Source organism: Periplaneta americana, chromosome 14 (genome assembly GCF_040183065.1).
Source record: "Periplaneta americana isolate PAMFEO1 chromosome 14, P.americana_PAMFEO1_priV1, whole genome shotgun sequence".
Taxonomy (NCBI): Eukaryota; Metazoa; Arthropoda; class Insecta; order Blattodea; family Blattidae; genus Periplaneta; species Periplaneta americana.
In genome coordinates, this window is record NC_091130.1 from 101,861,217 (window position 1) to 101,887,671 (window position 26,455).

At 33.7% G+C, this 26,455-nt stretch overlaps 1 protein-coding gene across 3 annotated transcripts in view; it reads left to right on the top strand.

The window, feature by feature from the left end:
• LOC138713609 (uncharacterized) overlaps window positions 1-26,455 on the top strand; it is a 625,997-nt gene that overhangs the window by 569,057 nt on the left and 30,485 nt on the right. Inside the window, exons 8-9 of one of the 3 annotated variants that reach the window (XM_069845831.1) lie at window positions 7,085-7,218; window positions 12,494-15,074. The exons of 1 other annotated variant lie outside the window; for it this stretch is intronic. In XM_069845831.1, coding sequence (XP_069701932.1) covers window positions 7,085-7,218; window positions 12,494-14,607 — 2,248 coding nt within the window. In that variant the 3' untranslated portion in view covers window positions 14,608-15,074. Of the gene's footprint in view, window positions 1-7,084; window positions 7,219-12,493; window positions 15,075-26,455 lie in introns of those variants that run through there. One more of the 3 variants, XM_069845833.1, reaches the window with a different exon arrangement.

Consider the following 26,455-nt stretch of genomic DNA (forward strand, 5'->3'; position numbering starts at 1 on the left):
AGAAGAACATAGGCTACATTAAAATTGGACAGATGGACGTTAAATTAATTAAAATATAAAAAAATAAAAATAAATAGATGAAATATTCATGTATAATATTAAAATGCAAAATCTTCTACAGTCAATTGTTCTTTATTATTGTCTGTTGCATTCAACATCGACTTTCACGAGGCCATGGAAATTATAACACGAAATTAAATTACATTGTTGATACATCATGAAGGCTAAAATCTAGAAGACAATACAATAAGTACGTATATTTACGCAGTCCAGGATCGTATTATGAATTTCTCGATGCAGTTGTACTGTACATAGTGAGCAGGCTGTGTTCATCCAACTGAGTTCTTTGAAACCACAAGGATTGCTATCACATAATTGAATACTTAATATTGAATCACCTATAGTACTATTACGAAATATTGACCCACCAAAATTATGCAATGGAACGAGAATTGATGAGAAATAACTTATGAAGAACGTAATAGAAATCACAATATTAACTGTCAAAACGAAAGGAGAAGATGTTTTTATCCCATATATTTCTATGATACCTACTAACATGCCTTTCGATTTTAAGCAACTGCAATTTCAATGCGATCACCATTTGTAATGGCCATTTATTAAAATGAAGCTCAAGGACAATCGCTCAAAGTTGCAGACATTAACTTAAAAACTGAGTTTTTTCACATTCTCAACTATGTTTTACACAAAGGAGTGAAAAAAATACACGTATCAAAAAGCACTTCAATTATAATTGTGTCATATTGCTAATGTAGTATGTGAATGTACGTAAGCCTACTGAAAATAATACTGTATTAATTCTAAAATATACGTATTGTTACTTATGTCGGAAAATTTATTACTGCGAAATTCTATCAGTGTAATCACGTTGCCAATGTTGTACATTATGCATTGTGGAAAGAGCAATCTCTTAATTTCCAAAATACTGATATACGTCTCTCAGAATATGTCTATATTTTAAAAAATGACTTCTTGCGAGTTTATATTGTATCTGTATTGTGTATATAAAATAATAATATAATTAATATGTTCTGATTTATGAGATACAATTTCTCAAGTCATGATTAAAAAAAAACTGGGTATTAGGCCTATATTATAAGCGGGCGTACAGCGATCAAGCGGTAAAAAAGTCTTCCAATGTAAATTAAAATATACGTAGCCTAAAGGCTGTATTGATTCTTTGGTACGACCGATACAGAGATAAATTTTGGCTCACGATGACACCGCAACGGATTGACACTGGGAACAAGGGAATTCCCTGTTCATCGTCAGCTGCCTCTGAAATTTAAGTGAAAGCATACATAGACATGAAGTTAAGTGAAATGTATGTCACCACAGCATAGATCTATGTACAGATCTTATAATTAGTATATCTCTGCTTCTGTGCAAAGTCACATTTGCGGTAGGGAGGAAGGAAGACGGCAGAAAGGTTGTAATGATTTTTAAAACGCTGACTCTCACAACTAAGATACGTCATTTGGAGTTTAACAGTCACTGACCGGCAGAAATAAAATATAAGAGCTGTAGAACATTGAGTCAACGTTAAGTGGGCGCGTTTTTGTTTTGCTGAACTTCAAGGCAATGCTGGAGGTGTGCTGCGGACAAGAAAGATTGAGCGAGAGCTGTAGAAGCCAGCGTCCTTCATGAACTGTAGCGCCAGGAGAATGGAGAATGAAAATCAAAGCAATGCTAATCATTTATAGTTTGTGTTGCTGTAGCCTGTATATATTTTCGTTTAGTTTTGTTTTATTTATAGTTTAATTTTTCTATTATTTTATTTGTATTTCTGGTGATGTGGAAGATAAGGTCTGACGGCCTTAACTACGCCAAAATAAATAAATAAACACACACACACATATATACATTTGAACGTTTGTTTCAAATTGAGTTAATCCTTTTCAGGCATTCGGCTAAGAAGTTCATTATTCATGTAAATGACATTATGTAAAGATTTCATCTTTATGGACAAGGAAATCTCAGTAAAAACAATTCGTTTAGGTTGTCTATAGTTGAGTTTCTGAGATTTCCGAAGTCTAACAACCAGTGTAGTTAAAAAAAAGAAGCGAAAAGGATAACCTGGGCAACGCGGGGTGCTTTCAGCTAGTATGAAATAAAAATAACAATATAAATTGATTGAAAACTGTATAATAAGTATTTCACACTACAACAAAAAATACACTCCATATTTTGTCAGGAGTTGTTATTAATGGTACTTGTTAAAATGACATGTGTCCAAGAAATTAAAAAAATATTATAAAGTGATATGAAATGAGATAATTAAGATACAATGCTTTCGTCCTCCTGTAAATTTTTCACAGACCATTAACTATAGGTAGTTTTTCTGTTTTTCTCGAAACTTATTTTCTATGACTCATGTGGTTTTACAAATGACTGATTCAATTAAAGGTATATTTCATTTTCATAACTATTAATTTTAGATAATCTCATATTGCAATGGGAACAGTAATCTTTTGAACAACAAATCTGGCGGAGATAATTTCGGTCCACAAAACAAAATTGAGATTTAATTCCTTGTAATATCGACTGAGCTTTGTCTTAAAAATAGGATTAGGCTCCATTCAGAATGAGGATTGAACATAATCGTAACATAGGCATAAAACTTTTAATCTATGGTATTCAGTGAAAGCATTTGAAATGGATTACATAAGCGTAAGTAAACTTAAACATGAGACGTTAATATGAAAGTTTATAAACTTCCATTTAATCATGTTTATTAGATATTTTAAAACAATAATGTCTACACACTCGTAGAGTGCTGAAGTATGTAGTATCAAATAGAATGTGGTGAATTGACGTAGCTGTATGTTTCCATTTTAACCAAGTATCTTAATTGGTATTTTTATGTTTCCATCGTGAATAATGGTATGACATCTTTATTTCACGGTAATGTTTACATTCTTATGTTAATTGTTACGTTTTCATTGCGAATGGGGTATTGGAATCTGTTCCCCAAAACACAAACAAGTGCAGCTACTAGTAGGCCTATTCATTACATGTTTCGAACTAAAATTACAAGCAAATGATAAAATGGTAAATTCTCAGCTATTGAACCCTACTATTATTAATTTTAGTTATAATTAATAATTTGCATGAAATTCTTTTAAAATTACCTTTGGGATCTATTTAGAAGTAATACCTTAATAACACTGATCGTAAATGCTCACGGCAAGTATTTTAAATTGCTAAAATAAATTATTTATTCAGAAACGGCTATAAGATAACTACAGTTTTTATTTATATGTTTACTGTACAAAGTGTCTGATTAAAGTCGCTCATTTTCGTTTACCTAGCCCAAATATCAGTTCAGACTTTTGGGAGGTAATGAATGGTTTGGCAGGTTTAACTTCCACTGACATCGTCACGAGATTGTTACGAATTTTAGTTTTCGTGTGATAATTTTATGTTAAACATGTGCAGTCAATTTCTTATGTTAATTACTTATTTTCGTTCGGCTTTTCAACATCTTTTACGTCTCTCATAGTCGAGTTTTTTTTTTTAATTATATAGTTTTATATTGAGTCATTTGCTCTTCTGGTATTATTTCTTAATACAATCCCTCAAATTAATTTGTTACATTTCATTCTGAACAAATGACGGACATGAAAGTAAGTGTCTTATATAACAGACAGTGTAGTTTTAACACAATTTATTTATTTAAAAATGCTTTGAGTATGTGACTTCTAGCGACACTACCATGAGGACGCCACAGTATGGGTAGATCATAAAAAACTTTGGATTCAGATTATGGCACACTAAATGGTCTACAACATACGAGATCAATGACAACCCGCATGGAGCTAGACAATGTCCACGTATACTGGTTGCTGGAATATCTCATATTCAATTTTTTTGTCGCTATCATTTACTTTTTCTGACATGAGTTTCAGAGATTCGAACCGTGAATGATTATCGAAGGCAGAATTAAAACTTTTATAGTTACTGCTGTGCAACTCTCTCGTTCATAAGATATTTCATCGATTACATATTTCCGTTTGAAAGTAGTATTAACTAGAACCTTCTATGATCACCTGATATCAGAATTTGACATTGAAGAGCACGAAAAGAAGAACCGGGAATCGAACCCTCACAGGCAGTTAAAATATTCATAAAAACCATAATCTAGCTGAGAGCCATTAACTGTCTTAAGAGATTCGTGTATTAGAAATTAATGTTTGTTTACTCAAAAGCATCATTTGACTCAATATATTCATTAGTCAACCCGTTTATATCTATTCATTGCTTTAACTGTTTTCAATCAATTTTAAAATTAAAATATAAGCGGTGCGAGTTAGAACATTTCAACAACGAAAAGTGTTTACCCCTAGTCGTGTTGTGCGTGATGAATAAAAGAGTTTATGGGTGACTTGAGTCAGACATCCTGTACTTTTAAGAACTAGAGACCATCATAGAATAGTAGTTAAATATAATATTTGGGTTGCATTCAAAAAGTATTGATTATTCAATATTTTGAAAGTGATAAGAAGATAAGTTACTTCTTAGTTTAACATATCTTCCAAACTAAATAGGCTATTTACAGTTGACGACAACGTATCCGTAATTTAACTATTTGCTTATCATAAATTTTAAAATACAAAGGTTATCAAGGGACAATGTATTGGCAATTACAATTTAATAATATTCAAGGGAAAAATTGTTCTGGGACCAGGTATCGAACCCGGAACCTTTGGCTAAGAGCGGCAATGCATTATCACTGAGCCATACAGGAACGATACACAATCATGTCCATTTCACACAGTATTGTGCGCACTCAGGCTGGGATTTTGACGATGTGAACCCACTTGAGGTATATGGATATAAAGGAAAGAATTGGACCGTGATTGTGTATCGTTCCTGGATAACTCAGAGGTAGATTGTTGGCGCGCTTATCCAAATTTCCCGAGTTCGATACCCGGTCCCGGAACAATTTTTCCCTTGAATATTATTCAAATAAGCCAGATTCATTTAATTTAATAGCTAGTTTGACATTTGTTGTAAGATTTAGAAATCATTCAGTCGATTTGATGATAACAGCAATTGCAATTCTCTATTCAATACCACATTTAAATTACAGAGGCTATTCAGATACAGTAACATGTTGATTGTAGATGTAAATTTTATTTGAAATCCATATAAAGTCATATGGAGAGGCGAAATGGCTATGGAAGGAAACTTGCTTTACAAATATTTTGTTTATCAAATATCTCAAACAATTATACAAGGTGCAAGGTAAGGTAGTACATTAATTGTAGAATGTGATTGCTTGAATTATAACGAACAAAAAAGTATAATTCCATTTTGCTCGTTTTTGCGAGGTTTTTGAAGAAATACTTTTATGCAGACATTTCGATCGCGAATTTTACGAATACTGTTTAAAATACGGTTTAATTTCTTGTATAACAACGAAGAGAACGTTTATTATGTTCACGTTGCAGCAGTATTTTAATTAGAAAATTCACAGATTTCGAATTAATCGCTTGAATATACATTGGAAACATTGACTGTCCGGTCACGTACAGAAGATCCAAAAATCTGGCATCGCTGTCTAGACGGCAGACGGTTTGCCTAGTACTCGCAACTGATCAGCTGTTGTGATGTTTACATTGCATTAGTGTGCAGTTCGAAGTACAGCGATACAGTTTAGTTTATTTCAAAATTACGAGATGCCAGAGTTCACAAATCGTGAGTACTTAGACATGATCCAGGCCGCGGAAGAAATTCGGAACAGTGAAGAACTACTGGCCAGAGTTCCTCATAATTGGACTAGAAGATGTGAAAGCTGCACGCACGCTGATGGTGGACATTTTGAACAGTATCTGTAAGATGTGAGTGAAATGTGGTTTACAGAGTTTATTACCCTTTATTTCATTATTAACGCCCAGAATTAGTGATTCGTAAAACAAAAAAGTGTAATATTAATTACGTCTTGTTCACAATGTTACATCAGTTTTATTTTTTCATTAATTTTAACTGAAACTTCAATCCTAAGTGTTTTCACTAATTTGGACATAATTTCCTGATTTTCACGCTATTTCTTGTTACTGCTGTACGTATTTCTTGCTTACATTAAAATTTTTACGCCATATTCAGTATTGAATTGTTAGTGTATTGCATTGCAAGTTGATAATTCTGCATTCATTGTTGAACTGCGCCCGGACACGAAGCTTTTTTTGTTCATTCTGGTTATTAATTTACATTCTCTGACATTAAATTACACAAACTAAACAAATAACAGTTACGGCCCTAGCCGGAGTTTACGTAGGTCATTTTTGTGCGAAGATTTATCCCCAGATCAGCTCGCGAAGTATTACACCGAAGCTCAGTACATTTGTTTGCTGCCGTCCTCCCCTCACCAGCTGCAAGACACACGGTGAAAGGTAGTTGAACTTAACCCACCCCCTTCAAGTCGCTGACCACACGGGGTGTGAGGTACTACTTATGCGGCGTTGAGACATCTTTCAATTGCCGTCAGTGCTTTCGGAACACTTGTAATTATCTCACTATCCGCAATAATTTTTTTTATTTGACAAAACTTACTCTGAATAATGAGTTCTATGACTCCTGTCAATTAATGTACTACCTTACCTTCCACCCTGTATATCTAAATATTGAACCCTAGTCCATTCGATGAGTAAACACCAACTAATGGTTAAAATTGCAGTTTCGTGGTCTGAAAAATTCAGTCGTTAGAGAGAGAGAGAGAGACTGATATCAAGCTCCAAGACTTTCTCGCTTCCAAAATATCTCTGTAGAACCCGCAGTCTACTTCAGTTTATTGACTATTTCTTCAGAGATATACAGCGGTGTCTGAACATCGATCATATTATGAGATCTGTTTACCTGTTCACATTTGTACACAGCATATCTTAAATTACAGTTCTACTGTCGAGTGATCTCATGCATTTTTATCAGTTATTTCATATTGAGAAGTTAAAACTGACACACATCCTTCACAGTCTTCGCTGAAATCTGTAGAGATATATTTTGTGTTCTGTAGCATTTAGAATTTTGACAATAAGGATTTTCTTTTATTGAAAAAATCTAGCCGTGCACGTGTTTCTATTATGCCTCGTTTTCGTTGGAGGAACCCAAATGCTCCGCGACGAGAGAGGTTTCTGACGAGGAAGGACCTGGAGTGGCCAGAGTACGACATCCACAATCAAACGTACTTCAGTCTTGGTGAGTACAAATGTCAGACATATCACTAAAGTAACTAACTGTACACATAATTTTAATTCCTTAGTATGGAATTTCAGGCTTTCAAAAATTTTAATTGTTGGGTGTTTGAAACATATATTGAAATGAACATATGATATTGCGACTTTTATGTTTTCTGTGTTCATCAATACTTTAAGGTACTGTTTAATAGAAGATTCGACAGTTCACAGAACGAGTAATTTAACGTATTGTGAGCTTGCAAATAACCTGGAAAGTATTAGGAAGAGCATATTGATTTGAATTTTTAAAAGGATTAAGTGTTTTCGAAGTACAATTAAAAGTGGAGGGAAATGCACCGAAATATTCTAAATTGTTTGAAACATACACTTCCAGACAAACTAGCAATATTTTTTACACTAAATAAACATCCAAAAATGATGTTTTAATACTTCACTATGTAATATGAAGGGTTCAGAACTATAATGTGCCAAGCGCCATTGACTAAACCGTAGAAAACAAGGGTTAAAGCCACCGGCGTAGCTCAGTTGGTTAAGGCGCTTGCCTGTCAGTCTGAAGTTGTGCTCGGGCGGGTGTTCGATCACCGCTTGGGCTGATTATCTGGTTGCGTTTTTTCCGAGGTTTTCTCCAACCGCAAGGTGAATGGCAGGTAATCAATGGCGAATCCTCGGTCTCATCTCCCCAAATACCATCTCGCTATCACCATTCGCATCGACGCTAAATAACCTAGTAGTTGATACAGCGTCGTTAAATAACCAACTAAAATAAAAGCAATTGTTAAACTGAAGTTATTACCACAATTGAATGGAAACATACAGCAAGTAATATAAAGTATACACATTCAAACTAAATGATATGTCAATCTTCATTAAACTATGGTATTCACTTAACTTTAACCCTTGCTTTCTCCGTTTTTAATAAATGGCGCTTGGCGCACTATGGCTCTGAACCCTTCACATGTAAGGTAAAGTTGTTCGCCCATACAACATAAGAAGCACTATCGCCGTATCCTTGATCGTAATACTCAGAGAAGAAATGATCCTCACAATGGTCTTTTGATCTCGACACTAAATATTAGTGGATTCAGGGTGGACATCGCAGCCGATTTCAAAATTATGATTAATTGAAAAATTTCGCCTAGTTCTGAGTAACAACAAGGGCACTTTCACTCCAGGTGCTGATTATATAACGATCGAAATGATGTTTTAAATGTAGTCCAAAATATCACTGTTGTCCCACGTAGTAATTTTATTTCTTCATAGATCTTAATTTTTTCGGTTTAAACATGGTAAAGGCTAATTGCTCACAAAGTGGTTCGAAATACTGCGTCATCCGATGCGATATTAAAACTAGAGGTCCTACGTCGCATTAATGTGTAGTATATCAAATTAATTCATTACATTTTACTAATTAATTCCATTTTAAAACAATCTCTAAGGTGTTAGCGTTGTCCGCATATGTTTCCAAATCTAAGGTGCAGACATCCCCATTGGTAAATTCTAAGATCTTCCTTACACTGCATAATATTAGACCTGAAAAATATTTGATAGGCAACTGAATGAATGAAATAGATCTTTTTATGAAAAAAATGCTTTAATATTTAATTTATTTAATACAATTAGTCGTTTAGAGTCTAGGAAAAATATATTACAGAAAGTTTAATACAGTATATATTTCTTCGTATAAATACACTATGTAATCATACAACACTCCTAACAGCTTTAGAAATACACAGCTGAGGAAATTAAAACAAATATTATTGATATAGCCTTCCTCTCTACTTCAAATTACTCCTTGAAAAGTTATAGGTTTAATTTTACAAATTGCATCTGCCTCTTATATACAGAGTGGATGGTAACCTTTGCACCATAATGAAAGTGACAATAGATCATGAGGAGATATTAAAAAAATGTAAATAAATTTTTTCTCTAACATTCACCGTTTTAGAGGAAATCGTTATGTTTCTGTGAAACATTTGACATCACAGCTACTGCAAAACTACTACCAAGCGCGACCAGCACTGTTATCTTCCCCTTCTACTGTAGTCAGTCGGTGACTCGCAACAGTGCCCTGCGTTACAAGATTTATTTTGACGGTTTTCACAATTATTCAATATAAATTCATGTCTAAACGATTTGATATGCAAAAAAATATTGAAAACATTAACTGTTTAAATTATTCTTAACTATCTGCTTGTATAGCAATCAGTCATTTCTCTCTGGCCATTACCGCAATAGAGCGCTGCAAACACTGGGCAAAGAATTTTTTTTTCCCTGCTTAATGATGCTTCATCGAAGGAAAAGTGTAATAAAAGTTTAGTTATATTTAACATATAGAATAACCCCTTAAATTTTGGTGCATCGTTCCCCTTCCACTCTGTATAGTACATTTTGTAATTGTCTAAATTTGGTAAACTGTAATTTTGTAGACATATGCTCTTTGACGAGTTGCAGTGTGCGCAAGATATATCTTACCATATTAATCTACGCAGAAAATATAAGCGCGTGTAAAGTAGAACATAATAGATAATCCATCTATAATGTTCGATGCTGAATACTGAATCTAACATCAAGGATAATAATATATAATTTACATCTGAAATGTCCACTGCAAAAGGGGGAAATGTCGAATGTATTGTATCTTGAAGGAAATGCAATTTAAACTTTGACATTCCTACTCTTTGTGTGGTATACCAATTCTTCAACACGATATAAATCTGGAACTATCATATTTCTTGCATTGTAACAAAGTGATCTATAGTACTGAACCTTCACCTAATTTTTAAAAAATTCACGACATTTCCCCTTTTTGCAGCGGACTCTTCAACTTCGAAAATTTAGCCTGATTATTTGGTTTCGTTATGTTCAGACAACTCCGGCAAGAGAATTTCATTATAGTACATTGAGCTCAATATAAATTTTCTTCATGGGCTGAGACATAAATGTTCCTATCGATTATGTGAACTTCTCTTTATCGAAGATGACATCACGAAGTAGTTTCTTAAAGTTGAAAAGAGTGTTTCAACATATGTTTTAAATACCCAATAATTATTATGTATTCTATGAAATCAAACAAGTAGTCTATTATTAAAAGTCCGCGCGAAAATAATTAAATTATCTTAATTACTTATCTATTTTATTATGTCAACTCACATTAACTCACCAGTAATAATAAATAAGACAGTTTTTTTTTTTTTTTTTTTTTTTTGCAAATTAAATAACATACTTGTGCTGATTCATCTAAAGCTCTGTATTGCTAATGACACCATTGCCTTTTTTTCCATCAACGTGAATTTTAAATAGAATTCCTTCAATAATCTGACACCAATACAAAATAGTTTATGACTTGTAATTATTAAATATACTAAAATGAATTACGAAAATCCGAACAAGAATTTTATTAGTTAAAGTTACGTTTTATACTCGTATATTGTTTACATAAAATATCTTAGCGTTTCTGAATTAATGTTGTACTGGTAACGTTTTTTTATTAAATCTTAAATTAAGAAGTTTGATAAAGAGTGTTTGAAAGTTTTTATTTATGTGCGTTGTGGAAAAAGAGGATGAAATGCTGATGTTTGAAGACTTTCGCAGTAGTTCATTAAATGCACCTTGTTAAAGCGTTCAGAATAATTAGAGTTATTTCACGTTACCTTATGGCAGGTGCATAACTTTGAAATGCCAGTTTTTCGAATGCATTTACTAGGATGGATATTAAAGGAAGAAATATCCTTGCTTCCCCTCATTAAAAATCCTTTCATTTTAGTTCAGACTTTTGACGTATTTAGTATCGCTTTTAATTGAAGTGTTAGTTTGGTCTAAAATTTGGGACTTTTTTACTATATTCAATAAAGTATTGTCTAAAAATTTAGTTTTACTAACAAACTCGAAATTTCGTTACATAGATTTTCTCCGTACATTCTGTTGGCTGAAAATATTGATACATATATTTCATTATGAATTAAAGATTTGTCTGGCATGTTGAATGTAGGTAAAAATTTTAACATTGCAACATAACATATGATTGAAAATTATCATTTCTATATGTTAATGTCTTGAAATTTTGACAGTATTTTAGTCTATTTGCAAGAATTTGTCTCTTAATCGATAATCAGCGGTGTACCTTGAAGAAAGTCTAACATCACATAAGGGGTTAGGTACAGCTTAAAGCAGTAAAATTTTGGAAATATTCAACGTTTTTCCCTCCGTTACTATATCTTGTACAAGAATCAAAATAAGTATGTGTAAAACACTGTCCTTCTGCTATATGAAAAAAATATTTTTACGAATTAAAAAAAATATTTACATTGTTTTTCCAAATTCAAAATAATCTAGTTCATTATGCAGTGATGAAGAGTTTCCCTCATAACTAAAAAACTATCCAACATTTTGTGATGAAATTTTGTATATCTATTTATGCATGTCACATCTACAATTTGATGCAAAATCACTTCTCTACTTTTTAATAGATTGTCTGATAAAAAATAAATTCATTTTAAAAATTGGTCAAATATCAGTATTTTCTTCTGAAACAAAATTAAAAAAAGTATTTATTAGGGAATGTAGATGAAAGAGCATGATATTGTAAACATGAGTTTCACCAATAAAATAAAAAAGAGAGAACATGGAAAAGTTAACAAGTTTATGAGTTATGAGGGAAACGCTTCATCACTGCACAGTGAACTGCCACAGCATTTTGAATTAAAAAAAAAATATATAAATAATTTTTAAATCGTAAAAATATATTTTTATATAGCAGAAAAGACAGTGTTTTACGCATACCAATTTTCATTATCGTACACGATACAGCAATGGAGGACAAAAATGTTGAATATTTCCAAAAGATTTACTGCTGTAAACTGTACCTAACCCCTTTAACAATGGATAAAATGTTAACTGATATGTTTGTACAAAGTTTAGTTTCATTTTAGCAATTTGTCTTATACTGGAACTGGTATTTCTTATCTAGTTATCCTACAGTAGCTAGTTGGTAAATCTAACATATTTCACAGATAATATTTTTACTGTTATAAGTCCTTTGTCTTAAGGTCTGAAAAATTCATTTTTAATTAGTATCAATATGGTTACCGTTTCATAAAGAAAATTGACTAAAATTTCAAATAACAGGATAAATCAGCATAAGTACAAAAAAGAACACATACTTTTAATCCTTGTTCGGGAGCAGAACTGTAAGACATCAATAACGAAAACATTAAACATTGACATAAAGTAAACTGAAGAAAAGTACAATTTAATAGTAATATTCTTCTTGTTTTCAGGATTTCCACTGAGAATTGCACACAGATACAGACAAAATATTTTGGAATTTTGGAACAATTACGAGCCAGATTTTAAAAATGACAAAGAAGTAATGTTTGATGGTAATGAATGTACTACAACAAATTCTTCTGCAACAGTAGAAGAACTGGAGGATGCAAGAACAACATCCATGGCTAAGAGTATAGTTGTTGTAATTGGCATATGTTTACTTTTGATTAATTTGTGTGCGTTCGCTGGTCTGTATTACCAACGAGACAGACTTCGAGCTCAGGAGAGATTAATGAAAAGATTGTATGCTGGTGTTGAGCAATCGAATAATCAAGTTGTTTACATCAAACATGCTACAAGTGTAAAAAATAATGCCCTACAGAATTTTGAGAATAAAATGCCTGGCAAGTTAGGTCTGCAGCAAAGTGAGGAAGGAATTTACGAGATTGTAAGTAGCAGAAACAGAGTTCAAGAAGTTGAAGGAGCAACAGAAGGAGAAGATGGAGACGAAAGCAGCTGGAGGTTGTCAAGACATTGTAGTGCTAGTACTATGGACACTCATACCAAAGTTAAGGAATGGATTGAACGGGAATTAGTTGATTATTGTCCAAAAATTAACAACAAAGAGTTATCAAAAAATGGAAAAGTTAACAATTCTGTGTCTGAAAAACTGAAATATTGTGAAATACCTGCAACACATGTTTCACCAACAACTTTGCAGATCGCAGTTTGTCACGATCCAGTTTTATATTCCACTGCCACCTCAAAACCAACAACAACGACAAGTATATCCAAATCAAAAGTTACGAAAGTATCAGTAGCTGTAGATGCAACACCGACTGCAAGAATTGCGAGTATGTTAAGTAAGCCAATGGATGAGAATAGTGGGGAATTGCTTGTATCAACAGCGGAAATAGCTTTTCAACAAGACAATGCTTACAAAAATAGCTCTGACATACATCCACACAACTTATCTACATTAAGTTCATCACTCTGTCATGAAAAGTCAATAAACTCAGAAAATAAACAAGGAGAAAAATTAAATATTCCCGAAGAGACACATTCATCAAATTTACAAGACAGTGTTAATAAGTGCAGAGCATTTGATGTACCTCAAGCAGTTTCTGGACACGAAATAAGTTCAGATAAGAAATCAAAATCAAAGAAGAAGATTTTTTCTGAATTTGATAAAAATAAAAATGTGAATATGGAGGTTCAAATTCCAGATAAAATACAAGAAACTAAAACTGTAGCAACCAAGAAAACTGCGGACATAGCTATTGGTAGTGTTCATAAAAGAGATGTTGGTACCACAACACTTTCCAACTCAAACACAGGTGTGAAGGCGTCTTTAAAAGATGACACCACAGAAGGTAACCATAGCCTTACCAAGCAGTTACCAACTGTGCAAAATAAAACGGTTCATCCAGAGAAGGAAGCTTTTGAGAGAGAATGGGCTTTAATTAATGCTATGACTTCAAGGAACCTTTCGTTTCCACCGCCAACACATCCAATTGTTCGACATCGTAAAGATGACAAGGGGCCAACAGAAACGATTGTACAGAAAGAAACTGAAGTTCGAGAAAAAAGAAATAATTTGCCTTCGCGGCGTAGAGTTTTACCTGTTATTGGTCGAAAGTCTAGTATTACTAACCCATTTCTACAATCACCACAATTAGAATCTTTACAAGAAACAGTAGAACTTCCAAGTCCGGCATCATATAACAGAAAGACAGAAGTAGCCAACTTAAAGAAACCTAAAACTGTTACAACAAGTACATCCACTGAAGATGTGAAGGGACAGCAAGAAACGTTAATACATTCTTCCATTCCTAGCACTTCACAGCCTCTTTCGGGTGTACATATTGCAGCGCAACCTCAAAAGGAAGTAAATTTCCCACTGGTACCATTTCCAGTTCACAAAATTTCACAAGCAAAGAAAACAGATGCATCTACTGAAACATGTTCACTACAAAAGACTTCGATTTTGAAACGAAATGCACCTGTAAAGGAATCTATAGGAACGTCTACAAGTTCACTACTTCAACAAGAAGAAGCTGATTCCAATTCTGGAACTATAAAGTGTGCACAGAAAAAGAACAAGGATGATCAAAATATAAGATAATATTGCATGCAATGACAGTAAAGAAACGGATTGTCGGTTTTAAACAAGATCTATTCCTTGTTGAATTTATGATTTCATTCATATTGTGTTATACAATTTTCATATTACAAATTTGTATTAATTACCTGTGCGTATTGATCTTTTATTTTAAAGACTTTACTACAAAGTTTCCTATCCTGGTTGTAAAGTGCTATAGGCCAACTAAAATTCTCAGACATCGGCATCAATTTGAAGGCTGTTCGGGTTTAGGTCCTCTTTTGAATGATTACCTGGGATTTCATGGATTTCTTTATCTGAAGAAAATTGCACAGTGCTATCATTCTCAGTCTTGCCGCACTTGTTATAAAGAAAATATTAATCTTGAAGAAAAGGTCAAATTGTTGCATAAGAACAGGTGTCACAAAACCATATCAAAATGTCTCTTAACTAGGGTAACCAGATTCACATCGATAAAAAGGAGGACACGAAGCTTCAGAATGGAGGACATTGTTCGACAAAAAGAGGACAGAAAATACTGTACTTAGATTTAAGCTTAGGCTTATATTATACTATAAGTTACGTCAATATCTATTTATTACAAAATATTTACAGCACAGAATTAGGCTTATCATACTTAAAAGTATGTTAATATCTATTTTATTACAAAGTAATTATGAAAAAACTTAATAATGATTTTACAGTTAGCTATATTATATGAAAGTCAAGGGAACTATAATTATTAAAGAGGACAGAAAATATTTATTTAGATTTACAGTCGCACCTCGATCTCTCGATTTACTAGCTATCAATGAGCAACTACCATAACAAGGGGAAGCAAAGAGAGTTATTATGATCGTTGGCAAGAAGTAAGTTGTATTCCGTCCATGCTGCTGCCACCTACAAGCAAGTTACTGGAAAAAAAAACGTCAAATCAAATAATTTCAAAATATCAGGCATACAATTTACAAAAAGGAGGACATTTCTTGATTTCTTTAAAATCCGCCCGGACCCCAGACAAAGGCCTAATAAGGAGGACATGTCCGGATAAAATAGGACGTCTGTCACCCTACCCTTAGTCAATCCTAAATATATTTACACTTTCTATACCTTTGACGCTTATCTACATCTTGGTAAATTGAAACTCTAGCTCAGTGATTCTTCCTGATCGTATGTAGATAGTACATGATCCGTGCGTAAACGTATACTTCGATACTGTATAATATTGCCAGTTATGTACAATATTAAATGTTTCAGGTTATAAATCCAACATTGAGAAAAGGTACTCATATTAAATGTACGAAAAATATTGTAATATTTGCATAAAAATTAATTATAAATTATTAGCAATAATATTAACAAAGCTTCGAAGAAAGCTATATAAATTATCATCATACATGTATAATTAGACAAGGCAAGCAATCAGTTTTGGATAAACATAAGCAACGCCATGAACAGTGAATAATTTAATATCAGTGAAATTCCAAAACCTTGTCATTTTCGCCGTCGAGTTCAAGAGGAATTTTTAGTCCCCAAAGTCTATGTTATAGTCCGTTTTCTCGTGTCTCATTAGCCGAAACTTTATTCATTACGACATTATTCGTCACTAGGCCTGTTATAATTGAAGACCTCCCTCGAAGAAGGTTGTATATCATATACTTTTTCATATGATATACAACCTTCTTTGAGGGAGTTCTTCAATTCCTAGTGCAAAGCAAATCGACTTTCGAGATGCAATGTATATGCAACAATATACCTATTACAGCAAATTAAGTGAGGTCAAATGAACCACCATTGGTTAACAAATAATGTATAATATTTAATGAATGAAAGTTTTTTTACACATATTTATTTATTTCATATAAAGTTAATTGAATGTAATAGTGAAATAAAATTGAAGTCTATGTACTGTACAACTATTAGCACTGTGTAATAATGAAGTCTGTTCATTAATTATTTAAAATATGTTTCCAATATGTCCGAAATCAATAGAAATAGGTATACTATGTTTCCTCAATTCTTGCGTTTCAATTACACTAATTTTCTCTCATAATAATCTAGTTTTCTACAAAATTCTCTCGCTACCCTCTTTGTGTCAATATGTGACTTTGAAGCCACTGATTGCACCGTTCTAATATAATACAGCGGTGCAATTATTTTACAGACATTCTAGTTGTCACGGATGTTGCATTTTTACTATTTTCAAACTCTATATATTTAAAGTGAAATTATTCTTGTCAACTTTTATGATGAGAATCAATTTAGAAAATCAGTATCATTTTAGAGAAAAAAGTTGTTTGAATAAATTTATTGTTATTTAAGAAAATAAAGAAAAGATTCCGTCACAGATGTTACAAGATTCGTGAACTCGCTTTACACCTTATTAACAAAAAGTGTAAAATTCATATCTCTGCCTCAAGCAAAAAGAGATTAATTTTTGTAGTGTCCATGTGAAAGCTATGCAAATCTCATGGCATTCAATTAGTTCACAAAAACATGATCGGTAAATATTTTATAGCTGTTTGTTCCATGTCACGGATGTTACAGATGAGTTAATGTCCTTCATTTTTCCAGTTTCAAAATAACTGTGACATTTCTAAGTCAAAATATTCACTTGAACTGTAAGATTGCCTATTATTATTAACCCAATATATTTAAAATAAATAGCAGAAAGAATATAGTACAGAGTAAAATTCCTTGATCCTCGAGGTCTGTAATTAACAGTGCAGGCTCTCAAAATATTTCTTCAACAGTAGCTCCTTGAATGACATACATTAACAGCTGATTTCTTTATGAGTAAGTGCTGCAACTTTAGGGAAACGAAAAAATACTCATTACCTAACCAACACCACACAGATTCAATGCCCATTAAACTTGTAAAATGTTTTCCTTTTGAAAATAAACATTGGGGGCTTTCGGTAGATGATAAGCGAACTAACGTTTTTGTATTCATAAACCAGTGTTAGCGGTATGATATGGTATGAATCCTGAACAAGTAATCACTCGATAGTCGTGGCTAGTTTAGTACGCTCGTAGCGTGGGCTAGCGAAATGTCTATGCATAGCACTCCTGAATATTTAAATTTAGAGCGTCATCTATGTCTTAAACTAACAGTAAACAAGTAGGAGTATTTCTGAAAAAGACTTTTTCATTGAAATTCCCAGTTAGCCCGGAATAGCTGTTAGTATTCTAATGCACAAAAATATATTCAGTTATATGGAAAAGGACAAAACAACCTGAATTATTGGAACTAAATCGCTCATATTGCTTTTCATTTCTATAAAATAAGATTTTCATAGTCTTGTATAGATTTTCACAAGACATTTATCAATAATCGTACTACTATTAAAAATACAGGGATCCTACAAAATAACTTTTCTGTTTCCAACACATGTAATTTACGTTCTATGAATCTGAGGTGCAAGAAAATAGTACGAAGAGGGGCTCGTTTGGCGGGAAAACTAGTGAGAATCAATGTTTATCCATTAAGATTGGAATAGTAAATTGCTTCTGAATAAACTGCAATAAAACTGGGCGAAAAAATTACAATCATAAGCGTCATCTGTAGCCCCTGTGACTTAAAGTTGTATTATTGAAAACTGAAATTAGAACTTATCCTTAGTGATTATGAAGAAATTCTATGGAATATGATGCCCTCACATAGATGCATGAATAATACATAAGTGAATAAATGTAACAAATACGCCAATAAAAATAATCTTGCATAATTAAAATATTAAAAGCTTATACGAGGCAAGAATATCAGTAAGAATAGGGAGCAAGATAAGTGTTACAATAATTGCAAATCAGGCTGTTAAACAAGGTTGCCCACTATCCCCAACATTATATACGCTTACTTACTTACTTACTGGTTTTCAAGGAACCCGGAGGTTCATTGTCGCCCTCACATAAGCCCGCCATTGGCCCCTATTCTGAGCAAGATTAATCCAGGCTCTACCATCATATCCCACCTCTCCCAAATCCGTTTTAATATTATCTTCCCATCTACGTCTCGGTCTCCCCAAAGGTCTTTTCCCCTCCGGCCTCCCAACTAACACTCTATATGCATTTATGGATTCGCCCAATATATATATATATATATATATATATATATACAAATCTTAATATATAAAATTGAATGTGGGTATGTATATACTACTAGGTTCAAAAAGTTCCCGGAATTTTACTACCATTTTTCGTATTAATATATAACAAGGGATATTATACATTTGTTTTGTTGGTAACATTCATGATGTCATTTCCTTAAAGTTTGCTGATAATGGCAATTATTGGTTTTGAGTTGTAGGCAATTGTTTATCATAGTGTTTTGTTTGTTCGTCGCATTTTGTAATTATGTCCACAGAGCAAAGTACAAACATCAAGTTCTGTGTTTTGCTGGGGACATGATCAGTATGGCTGATGAAGATGGTGATTTCTTAAACAAAATGAAACTGGTGCTACTTGTACGACCCAGTCCCTAAAGGACAGTCATCAGAGTGGAAATCGAAAACATCTCCTCGGAAGCAAAAATTTCCTAGGGACACTTCCAAAGGCAAAGTTATTTTAAATGTTATGTTTTATTTAACGACGCTCGCAACTGCAGAGGTTATATCAGCATCGCCGGATGTGCCGGAATTTTGTCCCGCAGGAGTTCTTTCACATGCCAGTAAATCTACTGACATGAGCCTGTCGCATTTAAGCACACTTAAAGCAAAGTTATGTTGGAAGTTTTCTTCGACTCTCAGGGTCTCATGCACCATGAGTTCATTCCAGAAGGTCGTACTGTAACGAAAGAATTGTACGTAGAAACCCTCCGTCGCCTCTGGGACGCAGTGAGAAGGAAACGTCCAGAAAAGTGGGTAGAAAACAACTGGTTCCTTATGCATGACAATGCACCTGCTCATCGCGCAATTATTGTAAAGAATTTTCTTGCTAGGCACAACATAACTGCTTTGGATCACCCACCATACTTTCCTGATCTCTCACCACCTGATTACTTTCTGTTTCCCCGTCTGAAAAGTCATCTGAAAGGACGGAGATTCAATGCTGAAGAGGTTATCGCAAACGCGACGAGAGCACTAAGACGGGTTTCACAAAATGGCTTCCAGGCCTGCTTCCAGGAACTCTACACGCGTTGGCAAAAGTGTGTTGTTGCGGAAGGCAACTATTTTGAAGGGAATGCTGTAGAATAGTGTTTAAGGTACGTTGTTTCTATGATGCTAGCAAATTCCGGGAACTTTTTGAACCTAGTATGTATATATATATATATATATATATATATATATATATATATATGTATGTGTGTATGTTCTCTATACAAATCTACACGCTTTGTCCGATATGTGCCAAAGTTTGCACATTTAACCTTCATAACCAGGAGAAGAACATAGACTACATTAAAATTGTGCAAATGGAAGTTAAATTAATTAAAATTATAAAATATAAAAATAAATAGATCAAATCTTCATGTATAATATTAAAATACAAACTCTTCTACAGTCAATTGTTCTTTTATTATTGTCTGTTGTATTCAACATCTTCTTTCACGAGGCCTTGGAAATTTTAACACGAAATTAAATTACATTGTTGTTACAGATCGCGAAGGCTAAAACTAGATCATTCATGCAATACGTATCTTTACGCAGTCCAGGACCGTATTATGAAATCCTCGATGCAGTTTTGTAGATAGTGAGCAGACTGTTTTATACAACTGAATTCTAGAATTCTTTGAAACTACAAGGATTGCTACCACATAATTTACTTAATATTGAATAACTAATAGTACAGTACTATTGCGAAATATTGACCCACCAAAATTATGAACGAATAAGAATTGGTGTGAAAAACTCATACGAAACGTAATAGAATTGGCAATATTAACTGCAAAAATAATAGGAGATGTTTTTATTCCACGTATTGCTAGGATACTCATTCAATTTTAAGCAACTGCAATTTCAATGCCACTAGCATTTGTAATGGCCATATTAAAATTAAGCTCAAGGATAGTCGCTCAAAGTTGCAGACGTTAACTTAAAAACTGCGTGTTTTTCACATCCTCAACTATATTTTATGCAAAGAAGTGAAAAAAAAATTACACATATCAATAAGCAATTCAATGATACTTTTGTCATGTTGCTAATGTAGTATGTGAATGTACATAAGCCCACTGAAAATAACGTATTAATTCTGAAAATATTGTTGTTCACGTTGCAAATTTAGTATGTTAAGAGTTGTGGAAATAAAAATCTCTTAATTTCTAAAATATCGGTAGGCCTATACGTTTCTTAGAATATTAGTCTTTATGTTAAAAAATGACTTATTGCGGGTTTATATTATATCTGTATTCTGTGTATAAAATTAGAAAAAATATAATATGTTCTGAATTTATGAGATATAGTTTCAAGTTATATTAAAAAAAAGAACTGGGTACGATGTAAGTGGGTGTACAGCGGTCAAGAGGTAAAAAAATCATCCAATATAAATTAAATTATATATATATATATATATATATATATATATATATATATATTTTTATACTGTATATTGATTCGATGCTGAAACTGATCAGAAAGAGGAGAAGGAATTATATTTTCTTTGGGTTTTACTTTGTTTATAATTTGATTTTTCTATTACTTTATTTGTATTTCTGGCGCTGTGGAAGAGAAGGCCTAATGACCTTAACTACACCAGAATAAATAAATAAATAAATAAATAAATAAATAAATAAATAAATAAATAAATAAATAAATAAGTAAATAATTAAATAAATAAATACATTAATTAATTAATTAATTTATAACAACAGTTTAACGTCAGGCACATGATATGTTTTCTTTTCGGTGCTTGATTTATAACTGTTTTAAATTGAATTAACCCTGGCAGGCATTTGGCTAAGGAGTTCATTAATTCATGTAAGTGACGTTAAGTAAAGATTCATCTTTATGGGCGAGGAAAGCTTATTAAAGACAATTCGTTTTGGTTGTGTTTAGTTAGGTTTCCGAGATTTCCGAAAATTTAATAACCAGTTTAATTAAAAAATAGAAGCAGAAAAGAAAACCCGGGCAACGCCGGGAGCTTTCAGCTAGTATATTATATAAATCCCCAGAAGAATTACAAATTAAAGTAACAATGGGCATAAATATAGACACGATATTACTGAAGAGCATGCTTTTTGCTGACGATCAGATCTAAATGGCTTAATCAAGGGATGACTTATAGATGACAGCTTATCAACTACAATTAGTAATGGAAAAAGATGACCTTCAAGATTCAAATTATGAAACAGAAACAATGGCTTTTAAAGGAATTAACCACAGAATATGTAAAATAATTTTAAGTCGTGAAATCATAAATCAAGTACTCATTTAACTATTTAGGCTGCAATATATTACACTTAAAAGAACAAGAAGTCATAAATGAAATGAGTAAATTTCAACAGGTGTGTGGGACAAAACTAAGGGCCTTAAGAAATAAAACATAACATTCAACACAACTAAAATTTTATAACAAGTGAATCGTCTCACTATTAACTTATGGAGCAACTAAAAAGAAAATTAAAACCAGTAAAATGTAATTCAATCGAAGTGTTGCTGGTCTCAATCTTTTAGATCATCAAAAGGACGAAAATATCCGACAACAAATAAATATTTTTAATTTGACTGAAAAATACAGCAACAAAAACATATTTGATACCATCATATAAAAAGAATGAATGATGACCGGTTACCTAAAAAAAATACTACACTATAAACCAAGAGTACACAGAAATGTAGATAGACCAAGAACAAGATGCATGGAGGATATAAACTTGAAAGACGGAACAAGCCAATAGATCTTTGGTTGATGATAAGGATGATGATTATCTAAAAATTATATAAGTTATTTAACTGTAGATTTTGAGAATAAGCTTCACTGAAAAAAAAAAGACTTTGCGTCGCGAAATTAAATGTTTTCATTTCCCTTCGATGCCGGTTATTAAACCCACAAGCCTACTGTTCAGACCGAGTCTGAATTCAGACCATGCCTACACTTAATGATGGATGGCATGTGACTGTCAGATTGCGGGTCATACAAAGGGAACAGGGGGAGCTTAATAGATAGAAATGGCAAGGTTTGAGGGACCACGAATTTAGCAATTCCCATAGGCAATGGAGGGACATGTCAAATTTCTCTCTGTCTTCCTCAGACCTAGGAAACATCTATGAATGCTAACTTAGCAATGTGTTACCACTTGCATACTTAAGCAGTAGCACATTGTCTCCCTACTACCGTTTGCCTCTGTTCTGCAAGCGGTACTCTGAAAGAGACCAAAACAGACTCATGGAGTTTGCTGAGAGTGTTTGTGTGCTATATTAGTATTCTGATGAAATTAAAAACCTGTTAAACTATGATAATGTTCATTAAAGTTATATTATATCGTAGGTTCTTTAACTCATCACTAAGAACTCACGCCCTCTTCACCAGTTTCTTCTGCTTTCACTTCTTCTCCTAATGCGTTATTCATTAACGAATGTTGGCGATCGTGCTGGTTGAAATATTCGGAATAGATCCATCGTATTTGTCTGTTCATCGCTGTGTACAGGGTTGTTTCCGATCTCTGATAACGAATTTGAATGTCATGTGCGTCAGGAATCACACCAACACCTGAATTGCTGCGAGATGTAACAGACCAGTAGTTAGTGATTTCATAATCAGAGTGCATGGTGTATCACAGCGGCAATGCCCAAGAAAATCAAGCTTTTTTGGGAGGAGTACATAACAACTCTTTCCGATGCCAAGTACAGTTACGTGAAAATCATAGGAACCTGCAAAAAACGTGGTTTCGTTATTTCCAAGAAAGGCATCTTGTGTGTACCTAATAAGACTGGCAAAACTCGGATGGCATTAATTCCAGAGTGAAAAAAAGCAAGCAAATCCAGCCCGCGTCACAAGTTGTCACACTCCTTGTGATGATACAAATTAATTCCATTCGAGCTTTACCAGTCTTAAGTATACAGAAGATGCCTTTCTTGGAAATAACTAAACCTAGTTTATTGCAGGCTTCTTTTATTCTCGCTAAACTGTAGTTGGTATTGGAAAGGGTCGTAATGTACCCCTCGCAAAAAGGCTCGATTTTCTTGTGAATTTCTGCTGTGAGTCGCCGTACACTCTGTTTATCAAATCACTCACTACTGGTCTGTCATCTCGCGCCACAGTTCAGCTGTCGTGTGACTCCTGACGCACATGATGTCATTCAAATTCGTTATCAGAGATCGGAAAGAAACCTGTAGTGCACAGTCAAAACATCTGCTGCTGGCACAGTTCTCTTTTTCTCTCAGTTTTACCTTTTATGAGATGAGGAAATATTTTTTTTTTTATTTTGAGGTATGTGACTTAATTACGCTATTTTTCTGTGTTCATATATGAAAAGAAATGATGTTCTGTACCCATTTTCCGTAGGCTTTCTTCATAAACGTGTACTTTTGACGGGATTCTTAATATTCTTCTATATAAATATCTCAAATATTTAATGTTCGCCACATAATGTTGACTTTTCTTATGCATCTGAGTAAAACTGACGAGATGTAACGACTCTTAATGATGGAGTTGAGAACTTGTGAGTGAGAAGTGGTCGTAATTGTACAAAATGCTACTCTAGCTTGTTCAACTCGGCATGTTATGTCATGTATTGTAAAAGGTAAAAGGTAAAGGTATCCCCGTAACATGCCATGAAGGCACTTGGGGGGCATGGAGGTAGAGCCCCATGCTTTCCATGACCTCGGCACTAGAATGAGGTGGTGTGGTCGGCACCACGCTCTGACCGCCTTTTACCCCCGGGAAAGATCCGGTACTCAATTTTATAGGAGGCTGAGTGAACCGTTCTGAAAGTTTGGCAACGAGAAAAAATCCTGTCACCACCTGGGATCGAACCCCGGACCTTCCAGTCCGTAGCCAGCTGCTCTACCAACTGAGCTATCCGGCAGCCCATGTCATGTATTGTACTGAGTTTTATTAAAATTTAGCAGTCTAAATATTTTAGTTATAAATCAATTTGCCTGCTTTTCTGTTATTATTATTATTATTATTATTATTATTATTATTATTATTATTATTATTTCATTGATTTCTGTATCGATGTTGTTTATATTTGCTATGTATTTTCATGCTCACTGAATGGAAGAGAAGTTCTTACGGTCTTAATTCTGCCAGTACCAGTAAAATAAATGAAATAAATAAATGAACAAATAATATTTTTAATTATAGGAAATGTCATCACAGTATGTTCAAACTCTGTAATACGACAAGTCTTTAAAAATGGCCAGAAATTTAATTTTGAATTGTAGTGTCTTGGTATTTCGTCTGACAAACGTGAGAGCGCTCTGACAGAAAAGTGTTATCTGTTGTGTTTGTGTATAAGCTATGATTCGAGTGTGTAGCGAATATTTTAGGAAATGAAGGTATTTTTAATGCCTCTTGCACTTGGAAGCGAGTAAAAAATGATGTATACATATTATATTTATTCACTTTAAGAGCTATGTTTTTCCTCAAATACAGTTTACTGTGCGGTTCCGGACAATTGGCCACAGAAAATTGGTAATGGGGACATTTCGCCACAGATAGAAAATTCGCCACAAATAGGCAATGCGCCACAAAAAACCAATTTACCACAGATAGACAATTTGCCACGCTGAGATACAAAGATAAAGCCATGACTTCCAGAAGCTCTATATTGTGCGAATGGATACAGAGATTAGTAATTGTAAATTCCACTAAGTGTGTGAATTGCTATGTATATGTAAATTTGGCTTCAAAATTGTCCTGCTAGGTTGTGGCCTACAGGTCTCAAGTACCGGATGACGGTGCCTTCTGCCTTGTACCGCGGGTATTCTTCAACTATACGTGATATTCGTCTGTCCATGTCGATGTACTGTGATGGTAGCCTGCTTCTTTGTGTTCACTTGACTTTTGTCGAAATTCCTGTCCGTAGTGCCATTAGTCCTGCAGACCGTTAACTACATCGATATGCACATGCTTGTAATATGGCAATGTAGTGTCCATTTTACAAGACTGAGTTGCCGTTTTACACGATTAAGAAAGTTCTGTAAGGACAAGAGGTTTTGGTAAAGGGGCGCATTAAATGTCATTTGTACATTAAAAAATATTATACTGATATCACAATGGAGTACGAAAAAGAAACAGAAGGCAGGCAAAACTTAATTTTATGATTTCAAGAATTGTCACCCAAAACTCAGTGGCAAAACCTAAGCCTTTTTCATAGGAAATGCCTGTCATTCGTGGATTAAACAACTTAAAAAAACATAACAATGTTGCAGTTTGGAATGTTGCTTTCCCAAGATCGGAGAAAGGCATGTTCCATGAAAATTACTCAGCACTGATTGTAATTAATCGCTATCAATAAATTTACTTACTTACTTACAAATGGCTTTTCAAGAACCCGAAGGTTCATTGCCGCCCTCACATAAGCCCGCCATCGGTCCCTATCCTGTGCAAGATTAATCCAGTCTCTATCATCATACCCCACCTCCCTCAAATCCATTTTAATATTATCCTCCCATCTACGTCTCGGCCTCCCTAAAGGTCTTTTTCCCTCCGGTCTCCCAACTAACACTCTATATGCATTTCTGGATTCGCCCATACGTGCTACATGCCCTGCCCATCTCAAACGTCTGGATTTAATGTTCCTAATTATGTCAGGTGAAGAATACAATGCGTGCAGTTCTGTGTTGTGTAACTTTCTCCATTCTCCTGTAACTTCATCCCTCTTAGCCCCAAATATTTTCCTAAGCACTTTATTCTCAAACACCCTTAACCTATGTTCCTCTCTCAGAGTGAGAATCCAAGTTTCACAACCATACAGAAGAACCGGTAATAT